Source organism: Hyperolius riggenbachi, chromosome 11 (assembly GCF_040937935.1).
Source record: "Hyperolius riggenbachi isolate aHypRig1 chromosome 11, aHypRig1.pri, whole genome shotgun sequence".
NCBI classification, from domain to species: domain Eukaryota; kingdom Metazoa; phylum Chordata; class Amphibia; order Anura; family Hyperoliidae; genus Hyperolius; species Hyperolius riggenbachi.
In genome coordinates this window covers 41,353,759-41,368,919 of record NC_090656.1, presented here as the reverse complement: position 1 = coordinate 41,368,919, position 15,161 = coordinate 41,353,759, and the positions used below count along the sequence as shown (strand labels likewise).

The window sequence follows — 15,161 nt, the reverse complement described above, 5'->3', positions numbered from 1 at the left end:
TAATAGAAATCCTGTCTTAATATTATAAAGCTGCCAGGATTGCACAACCCACAGGTATAGCAATTCAAGGTAATCAACCCAAATGACTGGAGCTATAAAATTATTTTACAGGCGTGTTTGTTACCTGTTGCAAGTTATGTACCGTGCTTGAATAAAATACCTCGGCATTGGATTGCCGGAGTCTGCCTTCTTTTTTTCATATTATTTTATTAGTCCTATTAACCACTTTACCCCCAGCGGTACGAATTTCTCTGCCCCTTTTTTCCCTCCTAAAAAACCAGGGACGGAGAAATCCGTACCTTCCGCCCTACCGCCGCTGTCCGCGCTCCCGCCGCTCGTGCGCGCACACCCGCCGCTCGTGCACGCCGCCGCCCGCTCGCCCGGAGATCAATGAACGGGAAAATCCATTCCCGTTCGTTGATCTAGCCCCCGCAATGATCTGCTGCTTCTTTCAGAAACAGCGAGATCATTGTGCGTCTCCCAGCCTCCTACTGCTTCCTGTAAGCGTCCTTCCGGACGCTTACAGGTCGCATGTAAACAAACACTCTGTGGCCATCTTGTGGCCAAATAGTAAACTACACCCTAAAAGCATTTTACATATACAAACATTACATTTACACAATAAATTAACTCATTACCTCCCACACTCCCCAATTTTTATTTTTTTTTGTAATTAAAAAAAAAAATACAATTAAAAAAAAAACATAAATAGTTACCTTAGGGACTGAACTTTTTAAATATTTATGTCAAGAGGGTATAACACTATTACTTTATAAACTGCGGGCTTGTAATTAGGGATGGATGCAAAACTGAAAAAAATGCACCTTTATTTCCAAATAAAATATTGTCGCCAAACATTGTGATAGGGACATAATTTAAATGGTTTTATAACCGGGACAAATGGGTTAATACATTTCATGGGTTTTAATTACAGTACCATGCTTTATTTAAAAACTATAATGGCCGAAAACTGAAAAATAATAATTTTTTCCCAAATTTTTTCCTATTTCCCCATTAAAACACATTTAGAATAAAATAATTCTTGGCATAATGTCCCACCTAAAGAAAGCCTAATTGGTGGCAAAAAAAACAAGATATAGTTCATTTCATTGGGATAAGTAATAATAAAGTTATAGACAAATGAATGGAAGGAGCGCTGAAAGGTGAAAATTGCTCTGGTGGTCAGGGGGTAAAACCCCTCAGTGGCAGAATACAAGTTCTGAGAGCAGAGGGAGATAGAAAAAGGTCAATAGTTCATGTATTTTTATTAAGGGACCCTGAGCAGAGACAAGAATTGTATTTATCTTCCTACTCCTAAAATAATTTATTTTTAAAGATATCCCATTGTTTTATTTTATATTAAAACATTAACAAAGTAAAATTAATCTTTTGTTACATTCATTCTGCTTTGTAAATGTTTAAATATAAAATAAATCCAATAAAACCATGGGATATCTGAAAAAAAGTCATTTTCGGAGTAGGAGGATAAATACAATTATCTCATCTGTTTATTTTCACCCTAGGTAAAGTTTATCCCTCATTTCCTGTCATGGGACCTCAATGCAACTTTTGGATTTGATGTAAACACTCCTAATCTCAGAGCCAGGACTTGAAGGACAGTAATGTAAACCAGTCCTGGATTCTAATTTTTTATTTCTTAACAGAAATGCTTCATTTGTTGCTCACTCTTGAACAGATTTTCTCACTTCCTATCTGGGCAGGAAGTGAATGCCATTCTCATAGATAGGGGTACAGACTATAATAAAAAAGGGGGGCTAACACCATACTACAGTATCCAAAACTGATATATTTTTCTTGTTGGGATGTAATTTTTTATTTATGCCCTTTAATTGTTGTCCTAAGTGCTAATTTCTGATAAACGTAACTTTCTGTCAGAATATGAGATTTTTCTTGTTCTTGTTAATGGCTGTTTTTGTGGGTTTTTTTTCTTTTGTTTGTGCATTTAGGAGGAAATGAAGACCTTTAAACAACATACTAAGAAGGTTATTGAGGAAAATGAGGAACTGCACCAGGCTTTGGAAAAGGACAGACCTGTAACCGCTAAAGAATGGTATGTTTCAGATCTGTATCTATTTATTTTGTATATCTGCCCCAACTTTAAAAATAAGCATAAATCTGTATGCCCTTTAGTATGTTACCAGGATGATTCTCCGCTCATGCAGTGCCCTTCTACAGGCAAAAGTAAGATTCTCTTTTCTTGAAGGACTAGTATTGGAAAAACTGTAACACTGTGCTCCCACCTTAGACATTTAATAACGGGCTAGGTCTGTCACCACTCAGCCACGCGCATGCGCGCGCCACACGTGCCCCCGTCACACCCGCACCGCCGCGTTAGCACACACGCCCCCCCCCCCCTTCTGCCCCGTCCTCCCTCAGCTCTCCTCAGCTCTCCTCAGTGTCTCTACGTCCCTCCCTGCACATGTGCAGAGCAAAAAAGCACTGACACGGACATAGTGGACGCAGAGACACAGGGATATTATATAAAGAGATTAGCAGAAGGAAGTTATCCATATACACTCAATGTACACTTCACTAGAAACACATGTACACTTACCTACCATGTAGTAAAGGTACAGTGCAGAAAGTCTTGCAGATACAGGAGCTCTAGTTAATGTTCACATCAAAGACCAGAATGGGAAAAAATGGGATCTCAGTAAATGAAAGTGGCGTTGTTGCTGGGGGAAAGAGAATGTGAGACAATAACAGAGGACTTCTGCTTTCAGTTTCTATATTTTCTGCTAGAGAGAGATCAAATAATTCCAAGAGTTTACAGCACAGCGAGTTCTGCTGACTGAGGTCAAAAGCAGCGCACTTATTTCAAACAAGATAACTCTGTTGAAGCTGCTAATTGGTTATCTGGAGCAATTTATGTACATGTGAAAATCAAACTGAGGCGAAGAGGTGAATCCTTATGCAATCATTCCTTGTCTCTGCGAAGCCCAATCTACACGATATGATTCTTTGTGCGATTCTATTTACGATCCGATTAAATCCGACATGTCCGATCAAGATTTGATTTGCCATTGCAAAACAATGGCAAATCGAATTGAATCGAATCCCGATCGGACATGTCGGATCGTAAATAGAATCGTGATCAAATCACACAAAGAATCGTATCGTGTAGATGGGGCTTTAGTACAAGCAGGGCTAACATACCTTTTACCACTACTTCTAATTTTCCATTCACTTGTTTCTTTGCACTGTTTATTAACTCTCTACAGCCACTACCAACTCTTGAACACACTCTGAGCATGAACTTAGAGCTATGTCATCTTGTGAGCTATTTACACAAGGTGAATGAGGTCCTTTTCACACTTAGTGTGTATTGCCCTCTTAAAACAGAAGGAATTTGTGATAATTCAGCTTTAAGTGGACATATGTGGCTACCCACAATGCACCACTACTGAATATGCAAATTATCTATTTATGCTCCTGAAGCCAGGCTTGCATCCATAACCGCTGGTATCTAGCAAGTCTATAGTGTTACATTTTACAGAGCCACACCAATCCAACATGTAGACAGCTTGTTTTGGACTTTTGGTCCTCCCCAGTACATGGCAGGGACTAATATGGCCCTATGGGAAAGGGCTTGGACCAGTACAACAGAGTAACCAAGCACCTCAGGTGACCCAAAATCATAAGGAAAGTATAGGGGACTGAAAGAGACTGAAAAGCCCACCTAATAAAAAGTAATGCTTAGTGTGGTATGCGCTTCTTAAAGAGACTCTGAAGCGAGAATAAATCTCGCTTCAGAGCTCATAGTTAGCAGGGGCATGCGTGCCCCTGCTAAAACGCCGCTATCCCGCGGCTAAACGAGGGTCCCTTGACCCCCAAACCCACCCCCGCAAACCTTGGTCGTAGACTTGGTCGTTCCTGGAGGCAGGGCTAACTGCTGCAGCCCTGCCTCCAGTCGCGTCCATCAGCGGCGCATCGCCGCCTCTCCCCCGCCCCTCTCAGTGAAGGAAGACTGAGAGGGGTGGGGGAGAGGCGGAGATGCGCGCTGACAGACGCGCGTGGGGCAGGGCTGCGGCGGTTAGCCCTGCCCCAACCAGGAAGAGGGGATGCGCTGCACGGAGGGGGATTTGGGGGTGAAAGGACCCCCGTTTAGCAGCGCGATAGCGGCGGTTTAGCAGGGGCACACATGCCCCTGCTATCTATGAGGTCTGAAGCGAGATTTATTCTCGCTTCAGACTCTCTTTAAAGGATACCCGAAGTGACATGTGACATGATGAGATGGACATAGGTATGAGTACAGTGCCTAGCACACAAATAACTATGCTGTGTTCCTTTTTTTCTTTCTCTGCCTGAAATAGTTAAATATCAGGTATGTAAGTGGCTGACCCAGTCCTGACTCAGACAGGAAGTGACTACATTGTGACCCTCACTGATAAGAGATTCCCCTTTTTACCTCTTTCTTGGTCTCAGAAGCCATTTTCTGCTAGGAAAGTGATTTATAGTTGGAATTTCTTATCAGTGAGGGTCATAATGTAGTCACTTCCTGTCGAAGTTAGGACTGAGTCACCCACTTACATACCTGATATTTAACTATCAGGGAGAGAAAGAAAAAAAGGAACACAGCATAGTTATTTGGCTAGGCACTGTTTATACACATGTCTATCTCATCATGTGACATGTCACTTCGGGTTTCTTTTAACCATTTCAGCCGCCCGGACGTGATGCTCACGTCCAGGAGGCTGCTCTGCTGCGGTGCCAATCTTCGGTTCGCTCCCGTGCCCCCGTGCTGTCCCCCGGTAGCCCTGGGATCAGTGAATGGGAACATAGTTCCCGATCATCGATCCATGTCACCAGCAGAAAAACTGAAGCGCTCTTACTAGACGCTTCAGTCTTTCTGCAAATAAAATTTTCTGCGTCCTCCTTGTGCTTCCGGTTAGCGAGAAGCACAAGGAGGAAAAAAAAATCAAGGTGGCCATCTTGTGGCCAAATAGTAAAACTACATCTACATATTTTTTACATTACAATTTACACATATAATAACATTAAAAATGTACTGTTTATTTCCCACACCAAAATATTACCCAAATAAAATTTTTAATGGGGGAAAAAAAAAATTACAATAAAAAAAACAAACAAAACAAAACACAAATAGTTACCCAAGGGTCGGAACTTTTTAAATATGAATTTGAAGGGGGTATACTACGAACATTGTTTAAATTATAAGCTTGTAAATAGTGATGGGCGCAAAACGGGAAAAAATGCACCTTTATTTCTAAATAAAATATTGGCGCCATACATTGTGATAGGGACAAAATTTAAATGGTGTCATAATCGAGACAAACGGGCAAATAAAATACATAGGTTTTAATTATGGTAGCATGGATTATTTTAAAGCTATAATGGCCGAAAACTGAGAAATGAATTTTTTCCATTTTTTTCTTATTAATCCTGTTAAAATGCATTTATGAAAAAATAATTCTTAGAAAAAAATGTACCACCCAAAGAAAGCCTAATTAGTGGCGGAAAAAAAAGATAGAGATCAATTCATTGTGATGACTAGTGATAAAGTTATTAGCAAATGAATGGGAGGTGAAAATTGCTCTAATTCTTAAGGTGAAAAATCCCTGCGGGCTGAAATGGTTAAAACAGAAGGAATTTGCAATAATTCAGCTTTAAGTGGACATATGTGTTACCCACAAATGCACTGCTACTGAATATGCAAATTAACTCTTAATGCCCCTGAAGCCAGGCTTGCATCCAGAACCGCTGGTGTCTAGCAAGCCTATAGCTTTAAATTTTATAGTGTTGTTTTCACACTTAGTGCATTGTGTCACGTAGCACAAAAACTCTACATCCCATTGCAGAAGCAGTGTTATGCGGCTATCATGGTGATCGTGTAGCAGCACGGTAGGTACCATTGTAACGCCGCAAGAGTAGCAGTGCATAGCGCGTTTTAAAACCGGAAGTGAGGCATACTTTCAATGGATAGTATGCCTCACTGATTTGTGGGGACAGTTGCAGTGCAATCATATGACAATCGCACCAAAACAGCGCGAAAGGAGCCGAAGGCAGGGGTCACACACTCATTAATCAATGGGCTAGGTCACACCTGAATGCACATTTCACGCGCAGAATTGGCAGTTCTCTCTATAAATTACATTAGCTGCTATAAGGCAGGGGTCACACTTGTCTTTCAGTTTTCTACACTTTTCAGAAAACTGAAAGATAAGTGTGACCCCTGCCTAAATGTTGCCTGCACTGATCTTTTGTGATTGCTTTGTGTGGCAGTATACCTGCCATCAGTGCACCCATGTACTGCTTTGCTCTATGCTGGGCACCCCATGCTGTCCTATGGAGAGGTGATGCAGAGAGGCAAAAGGAGAGTGCTCTACCACAGCTACATTTTCACTTGGAGCAATACACAACAATGGTATTGAGTAACAAAAAATGTTATTTGCTAGTATTAGCGGTCAAAACTGTAATGTAATGATATTGCATTTTATTATTGATTGGGTCCTCATTTAAAAAAAATAAAGAAAAACTTGACCAGTAAACCAGCCAACGGAAACCCTAATAGGGAATGGGCGGGACATTTGTAGAAAATGTAGTTAGTCATTTGTCAGATATTACTTTTCAGATGCCTCATCTACATATCTAGCTGCACGTTTTGGATGACGTGAGTGTGAGATGACATGCACTCATGCACTCAGGATTGGCTTATTTTAAACTGTTTAATTTCTCTGCGGAATGACTGTTACTAAAAATCAATCATAACCGCAATGCCTTTTCCTAGGGAGCTGCTACAAAGTCAGAATAAACTTCTCACAGAGGAAAATAGAATTCTACTGGAGAAGCTGGAGGTCCTGGAGGGGAGGAGCCGGGAGAGTCATGCTAATCACCTTCAGGAAGGTGAGTGAGGTCATGTGATCAGTGTTTCCACCAGTTTGCGTCCACATTTCCTCCAGGTAAAAACATCACCAAGGTACAAATAAGTCTCAGTCACACCCATTCACTTACAACTTTTCATACTGGGGTTAATTTACAGTGGTTGGTGTACACTGGACATTATATGCAATACTGTGTTATGAGATGGCAAAGGTGTTTAGCTCTCACCTGATTCATAACTGTAGATAGTCTGGTTACTGAAAGGTTAGTACATTATTCTTTTAGTCATTTGTGTCCTAGTCAAAATGAAAACATTTCTTTTTTTCTTTTTACTGAATCCTTAGTAGGGATGGTCAATGAGTTATGCAATTTTTCTATGCAAATTTATACAAGTTGTAAATTGACCAATTGAATCTCCCCTTGGCTTCATTTATTTTTGGACACTTTCAAGCTGTACAAATTAGCAAAAAAAAATTTGCATCTCAGTGACCACCCCTACAACCTTCTTTCTTGGATTTATTGACCACTTTGCATCCCAGCGTTTTTCCCCTTAACTCCTAGACCAGTTGTGACATTTTAGTTATGTCATGGTGCTCTAGCGATCAGCAAATGCCGGCGATCCGCTTTCTAAGCGGATTGCGGCTAGTGGACACAGGCTCTTACACATTTTGTATATATTGGCCTGGTCTTAGGATGCACTGCCTTTTGTCCCAAGTTGTCTATGAAAAAAGTTCTGATGACTTCATGTACAAAGTTACAGGCAAAACACGGGTTAAAAAAATGTAGAATGGCCCCTATTCAGCCATCTCCACTGAAGACATTCCTTAGATTCACACACTGGAAAGTGACCTTATGGTGTCTGATTATGGACACAGTGGAGAGTGTAAAGGTGGCCATACACTGGTCGATTTGTCATCAGATTCGACCAACAGATAGATCCCTCTCTGATCTAATCTGATCAGAGGGGGATCATATGGCCACCTTACTGCAAACAGATTGTGAATAGATTTCAGCCTGAAACTGATCACAATCTGTGGAGCTGCCGCTGCTGCCGCCCCCCCCCCCCCCCCCCCCTGTATACATTACCTGTTCCGGCCAGTGCGAGTCCCCTGGTCCCAGCTGTCTTTTTCTCCGCTCCGGGCTCCAGACCGTTCCTGCAGCTACTGAACTTCCGGTCCAGGGCGCTCTACTGTTTAAACTTCCTGCCGGGACAGGAAGTTCTGTGTAGCTGCAGCCGGTCCGGAACCCAGTGCGGAAAGAAGACAGCGAGGACCAGGGGACTCGCGCCGGCCGCAACAGGTAATGTATACCCGCTGTATTGCGTCGGTCGGCGGGCATTCGAACACTGCTATCAACGCACTCCCGACCCGTCGGCGATCGAAAGAAATCTTCCGCATAGACGGATCGATGGGAACGATCGATTTTGGATGGAAATCGATCGTTCTGTCAGCAGTGTTAGGTGTGTGGGCCCCTTAAGAGTAATCTGTATTACTTGTCTGGAGATCAGAGTGATCTGATCTGCCTGGAATCTACAGGAAATATTGACAAATGTATGGGCACTTTCATAAATCTAAACACCAGAAATTTGTTTTCTGGAAGTTTCCTAAAATAAAATCTTAAAAACAAGTTTGGCCCTTAAGTAGCGGTATTAATTGGCGTACCCAGTTTGAGAATAAATCTCAATGGTCATGTTGATGTAAATGAAAGAAATTATATTGTGTTTTCCAATTGGTCAATCAGAAGGGCTACACATATTTTATAGACAGCAGGGGAGAAAAATAAAATAAAATCTTAAAAACAAGTCGAGGGCAGGGGGGTATAGATCAGTGCTGATTAGTAGTCAGATACATGTAGACATTGTACGGCTTATTGTTCAAAGAAAAACATTTGTTATCAATCTAATTGTACTTGTTTTTTCATGCTAATTGATTCTGTTGGAAGCTGTGGTTACTAAACTGCTTTGTGGGTGTAAACATCCTGGGTTAGCCTTTGTATACGGAATTGCAGAGGCGCCAAAAGAATAAAAATATCTAAAAGGTTTAAAAGTATTCAGGTGGCGGTGGTGGCGTACATTTGAAATCGGCGCCGGTAGACTTGGGCGCAGGATACAGCGTTATATAGCTGATCCTGCTTCTGCACAAGTCCGGGCCGATTTAATTACTATTCCCCCTCCAGGCCGACATGGATAGTAGGGGAATGAAATAATTCGGCTTCCAGCGATTGCTGGAGGCCGAATTATTATGTTTTTAAGCAACTTCGGCTCTGTCTTCTGACGGAGCCGACGTTACTCACTGAGCACTTCAATAGGAATGATTCCTATTGAAGTCTATGGAGGCGCCGGCTGCGCCTAAATCTAGCAGCGCTGAAAAGCACTGCTCCGCGGTGGTGGCCCAGCAGCACCCAAAAACAGGCACAAGGCTGTTGATTGAAGATACAATAATTTATTCACATACTCCTATTAAAAATGCAACGCGTTTCACAGGCAACATCCCGCTTCATCAGGCAATGAACTGGAGTACCTCACAGCACCCCACGCTATGAGATACTCCAGTTGTTCAATGCCTGATGAAGCGGGATGTTGCCCGTGAAACGCGTTGCATTTTTAATAGGAGTATGTAAATAAATTATTGTAATAATGGCAGTATTTGTATAGCGCCTTTCTCCTGTCGGACTCATTGTATCTTCTATCAACAGCCTTGTGTCTGTTTTTGGGTGCTGCTGGGCCACCACCGCCACCTGAATACTTTTAAACCTTTTAGATATTTTTATTCTTTTGGCGCCTCTGCAATTCCGTATATCAAGTCATCCACCCTTGGTGGAAGGGTGAAATGCCCTCTTTTCCTTGTACAGAGAGTGACATCTTAGCCATGAGTGGGGACAGGTCTAATCTCCCCACCTGCGTATTCAGTGGTTGCCTAAAGGGTAACCCTGGTTTGTAAGTATATTACTTACGTCTCATTACTACTTCATTTTCCAAAACATACTACACTATATTGGGCTCTTAGTCTCCATTTGTTTATGGGTTAGCCTTTGGTTTAAAACAGATTTGCATAAGTGTTGAAACTGTCACTCTTTCTGACTTTCTGTAACTTTTTAGTCACTCTCTCCTATCCCCTCCACACACACTGAGCAGGAATGATGAGGGACAGGCACACTTGCCCAATGAACACTAATGATGGCCAGGTGCGGTGACTTCACTTTGTTTGGGGAGATAATATGCAACATGTATCTATTATGACCACTGACACCAGTGATGATATGTGGGGGCAATTGTTGCAGTTTACATGTGGGGTGATCGCTTTGTGTCAAATATAAATATGGGGGGTGTCCTCACAATGTTTGCTTCAAGCAGCAAGAAGTCTACAACTGGCACTGCCAGTGTGGATGGGGACCTTTATCCCCTGGGCGACATTGAAGGGCCAAGGTTGAAGACTAGCGACGCATTCTGTTGTTGGTGAGATGGAGTGCTGACATAGCAGCGCGGGAGTGACATCACACAGCAGGAAGGGCAAGTGGGGAGAATGATTTCAGCTAGCGCTCAGCCGAATTGATCCACCAGGATGATCGCTAGCCGAGGCAATGGGGGGGGGGGGGGGGGAGGCATGCTGCATGTGCTAGATTCTTACCAGAGGCGGATGTTATCAGCTTCCTCAGCCGAGTTTCATCTACCATGTGTACAAGGCTTAAATAAAAAAAAAATCTAACTTCTTTTAAAGCTATTTACAATAAAGTAATATAAAAAAAAAAGAATACTGGGGTCGAGCTTTAAAGTGAACCTAAATTATATCATGACAATGGCATCTCCTGTTTCCTGCTACATCCTCTCAACATGATGTAAGATGAAACACTCCCGGACCTGTGTGTTATTGATTATGTAAGAGATTATTAAACATCTTGCATAAAATGGTTCTTGAGCGCCCAGTCATGGTCCCATCCATCTCCAGCTAGAGCTCATTACAATTCCTTTCCGCAGCAGAATATTTAACACGACATTTGCATCTTGGGGCCCGGCTTATTGATTTCATAAGGCTAACAGGAAATTATGTGGAGGAGTGACCTTGTCGTGTCTGCCATAGATTAACATAAATATCCTCCTTGCTTGCAGCCTCCCAATTAACAAAGCAGTTAATGACTTTGGAAGCTTCCAAGCTCAGCCAAGAAGAGGAGCTGTTGGAACTAAAAAAGCAGCAGGAACTTTTACGCTCCAAGTACAAAGCGCTGAAAGCGGACACGGATGGCAGAGTCGCAGCAGAGGAGCATGTTGCCATGGTGAAGGAATTAAAGAGGTATCGTGCCCTATCCTGTGTAATGAGCAGTAATGTCTTCATCAACATTCATCCACTTTATTGTCACATAAAGAGAAGCGTGGCTTCCTAACTAGTGGCAAAGGTCAACATTTATTATGTGACAGTGTTTTAGCTCGTGACTGCAAATGTTTGCTTTTCATTTTGGATGCCTGGTTTGGAGGATAGCAGAAATGTGGAGAGAAAGTCTTTATTTTATTTGTAGAAAGCTGCTGTTTGGTGGTTTTGGTATCATCTCTTGGTAGAAAGTTACGTTGAAGTAAACTTGGGCGATATGAACTGAGCACATAAGGTACAAATCAGGTTACCTTTAGTGCAAACTGTATGACAAAGTGATCTATTTTTTTTTCCAGAGCTATACCCATTAAATTATTTTGCTTAGGGTGTCAGGAGGAAGTCTGTCAGTGTCAGGAGCAAGACATCTCTCTTAACCTTTCAAGGCCTCCTATTGGTCCTTCACTGTCATAGATGGCTTCAATGAGCAGTAGGGAAGATCAGGACCTCTGCTCACTATTTCTCAGCTCCACGTTGAGTTATTATGCCTGTTCCAACCACTGGTACTAGTAAAAATGTAGACACACAGGTCTCACTATAGCATAACTCTGTTTCTGGTTTATACTAAAAAACACTGGTGGAGGCGCCGTTGATGATACGGTGCTACTAGATGTTGTATATATGAGAAGCGTAAATTCTTACCTTCTCAGAAGGACAAACCATTATTTAATGGAAAAACAAGTTTATTCATGCATGGTAGACAACGCGTGTCACGGGTCTTGGCCCCGCTTTCTCAGGCCAATACAAGTGCATATATATATATATATATATATATATATATATATATATATATATATATATATATATATATATATATATATATATATATATATATATATATATATATATATATATATATATATATATATATATATATAATACACACACACAAGAAAAACTGTATAAAGTTTAATAGAAATATCATAAAAGCTATATATTGACTAGTGGCTGTCTATCTATATCTATCTATCTATCTATCTATCTATCTATCTATCTATCTATCTATATATATATATATATATATATATATATATATATATATATATATATACACATATATATATATATATATATATATATATATATATATATGTATATATATATATATATATATATATATATATATATATATATATATATATATATATATATACCAATATGCTGGAAAGTGTAAATATATATCATATGATACTGTCCACGTAAAATGCAAGAGTAATACTGTGTGTAGACAAATGTCTGTTTATAAAATTTGTAAGAAACAGTGAATGTGCAATGATGCATAATGTTTCAAGAAGTGCATGTGCATAATTTTGTTGCAAAGAATGCATACATTATATTGCAAAGTGCATGTGCATAATTTCCATAGGTAAGCACAGCCCGCTGTGTGTCGACAGCGCGGCTGTGATTTATGGGGCATAGCAGAGAGCAGGGGGAACTTAGGGGGGATTGAGATAGCAATAGAGGCTGGGCAGTATAGGCAGACCCAGCCTCTGTGTGCGGATTTCATTCTTAGGAAGTCACCTTGGGTTCTTTTTAAACCAAAGTGCATGTGCAGTAAAATGTAAAAGCAAATTATTCAGCAACAGTGAGTTACTGAGGAGGTGGAAAAAAAGGCTGTAAGTACCGTATTTTTCTGACTATAAGACTTAGAGGGCGAAAACCTGGGGAAAAAATACTAAATCTAGGTGCATCCATAGTTCAGGAGTGTCCTATGGACTTTTGACCTCCCCCAAGATGTTTCTATCTGCCTCTTCTACCCCCACCAACTACACTACACTACACTACACTAACCCCTGATGCCCCCACCCCAACTACACTTCATTTACCCCTGGTTTCCTCCCACCCAGCTAAACTACACTACATAAACCCCTGCCCCCCCTCCCCCAACCTAGCTATGCTAGCTAACCACTACATAAAATGAGATCTCACCACCAATGGGGACCATGGTGAGGCAGCAGGGCGATCCTCTGTTTCTGAGGCATATCGGCAGCCGCTGTAATGATCTTCAGTGCTAGTTGTTTAATGCCGGCCCGTCCTTTCCCCGAGCGGCAGCAGCGCAATCAGCGTACACAACTCGCCACCCCCGAGCAGCATAGCAACAGCCGCTTTAAGATCCATAATGCAGGTCTCCTCTTCTGTCATCGGCTTTGCGTCCCTGCATCAGCCCCATGTCAGCGTAATGCGGGCAGAGCAGGACATCTTCAGCCACTATACTCACACAGTCCTCTGAGGCCTCCGTATTGCCTTGTTTATTGGCGCCCTTTCATGACCTGCGGCACACGTGCACCGGGGTCATGGGGTGAACCAATTAGCAAGGCAGTACAGAGGCCTCAGAGGACTGGGCGAGTATAGCGGCTAAAGATGTCCTGCTCTGCCCGCATTACGCTGACACTGGGCCGATCACACTGCTGCCACTTGATGACAAGACGGACAGGCATTAAAGGACCAGCACTGAAGATCATTGCAGCAGCAGCTGCACTGCCTCAGCAATACCGGATTGCGCTGCTGCCAACTCCCCACGGACCTCATTGGAGTATTTTCACCCTTCAGATACCAGCGCTCAGATAGGTAAGATTGCTACAGTCAGACTATTAAAACACAGTCACTTTTTCTCCCCAGTTTGGTACAAAAATACGGTAGTTTACTTTTAAATTATGTAACTTGCTAACAGGTACTTTTATACATATACATAATCCTGTTGCAAATAATGCATAAATAATATTGCAAAGTGCATGTTCTTAATTTGGTAACAATGTGCATGCGCAATATAAATACTAATAGCAGTAAAAGCATTATGCATAATAAAATCCTGTGATATTTTAAAAACCATAGGAGGTTGCTCTGCATAGTGACATTACAAAGTGCATTAGCAATGTAAATGCTTGATCCAAAGTGCATGTGCAGTAAATTTTAAACTGAAACTATTTAGCAACAGTGAGGTACTGATAAGGTGGAAGCATTATGAAATATATGGATTGCATAACAATACCACATTACCATTGTGCATCCTTCAAAAAAAGCAGTGATTAGTTTACCTTTAAATGGTGTAAATTGCTAGCAGGTACTTTTAAGTAGTATAAGCAGGTACCAAAGTAGTTAAGTTGGTAGTTGAAAGCATTACAATATGGAGTGGGTTAAAAAGGAAAGCCTCTTACTTGTAGAATTTTTGGTCATGAATGTGAGCACCTGCAAATAGCTCTGTTCCTGCCAGCTGAGGATATAAATAGATGTTGATGTGTCCAATTAGGGGTTGGACAAAGCGACAATTTTGTGGAGGGTATAAGTCTTAAAGTGAACCAGAGACGAAGCACCCTCATGTATTTTACTATATATAACAGTGGGAACATTAGAGAAAACGCCTACCTTGCTCTCTGTTTCATCAGTTACTGCTCAGCCGGCTTGTTAGCAGCCCTGATAAAATCCCCGACTGAGCATTCAGTCTGGCTTTGCTCAGGAATCATTATAGCTGAGTCTTTCTTCTCTGATGTCTTTTCAAGGCCAAGCCTGCCCCCTTCATGCTCTGCTATAATGACTCAGCAGCCATATTAGTGTAGTGCAAATAAATAAACTACACTTAGGACAATTGGATAAGCTAATATTTTGTTAAATACATGGTATGAGGCTATTTTTCGGTATGCAGTTTTAAAATTAAAGGCAGAATGCAAATATTTTGAAAATTTTATGAAATTTGATATCTTTTATAGAGAAATGGGTATATAGTTTATTTAAAATACAGTATATTTAAATGGAAGAAAATGTGATAATTTATTAAAGATAGGGGAACGGAGTGGCACTTATTGTGCAAGGGTATTATAATAGAACATCTATATGTATTTTTTTTTTTTTTTTATTATTTGAGTAATTGATAATACCTGTAATATATGCTGATCAATCTGGCACCACCTGGTGGATAGAAATAGAGTAATTCAAAAGGGATTTGTT

General features: G+C 41.1%; 1 protein-coding gene across 6 annotated transcripts in view; it reads left to right on the top strand.

The window, feature by feature from the left end:
* Positions 1-15,161, top strand: part of CEP89 (centrosomal protein 89) — a 363,467-nt gene that overhangs the window by 67,700 nt on the left and 280,606 nt on the right. For all 6 annotated transcript variants that reach the window (XM_068259610.1, XM_068259609.1, XM_068259608.1 and 3 more), the window contains 3 exons: positions 1,968-2,071; positions 6,770-6,885; positions 10,967-11,147. In XM_068259610.1, coding sequence (XP_068115711.1) covers positions 1,968-2,071; positions 6,770-6,885; positions 10,967-11,147 — 401 coding nt within the window. The remainder of the gene's footprint in view (positions 1-1,967; positions 2,072-6,769; positions 6,886-10,966; positions 11,148-15,161) is intronic.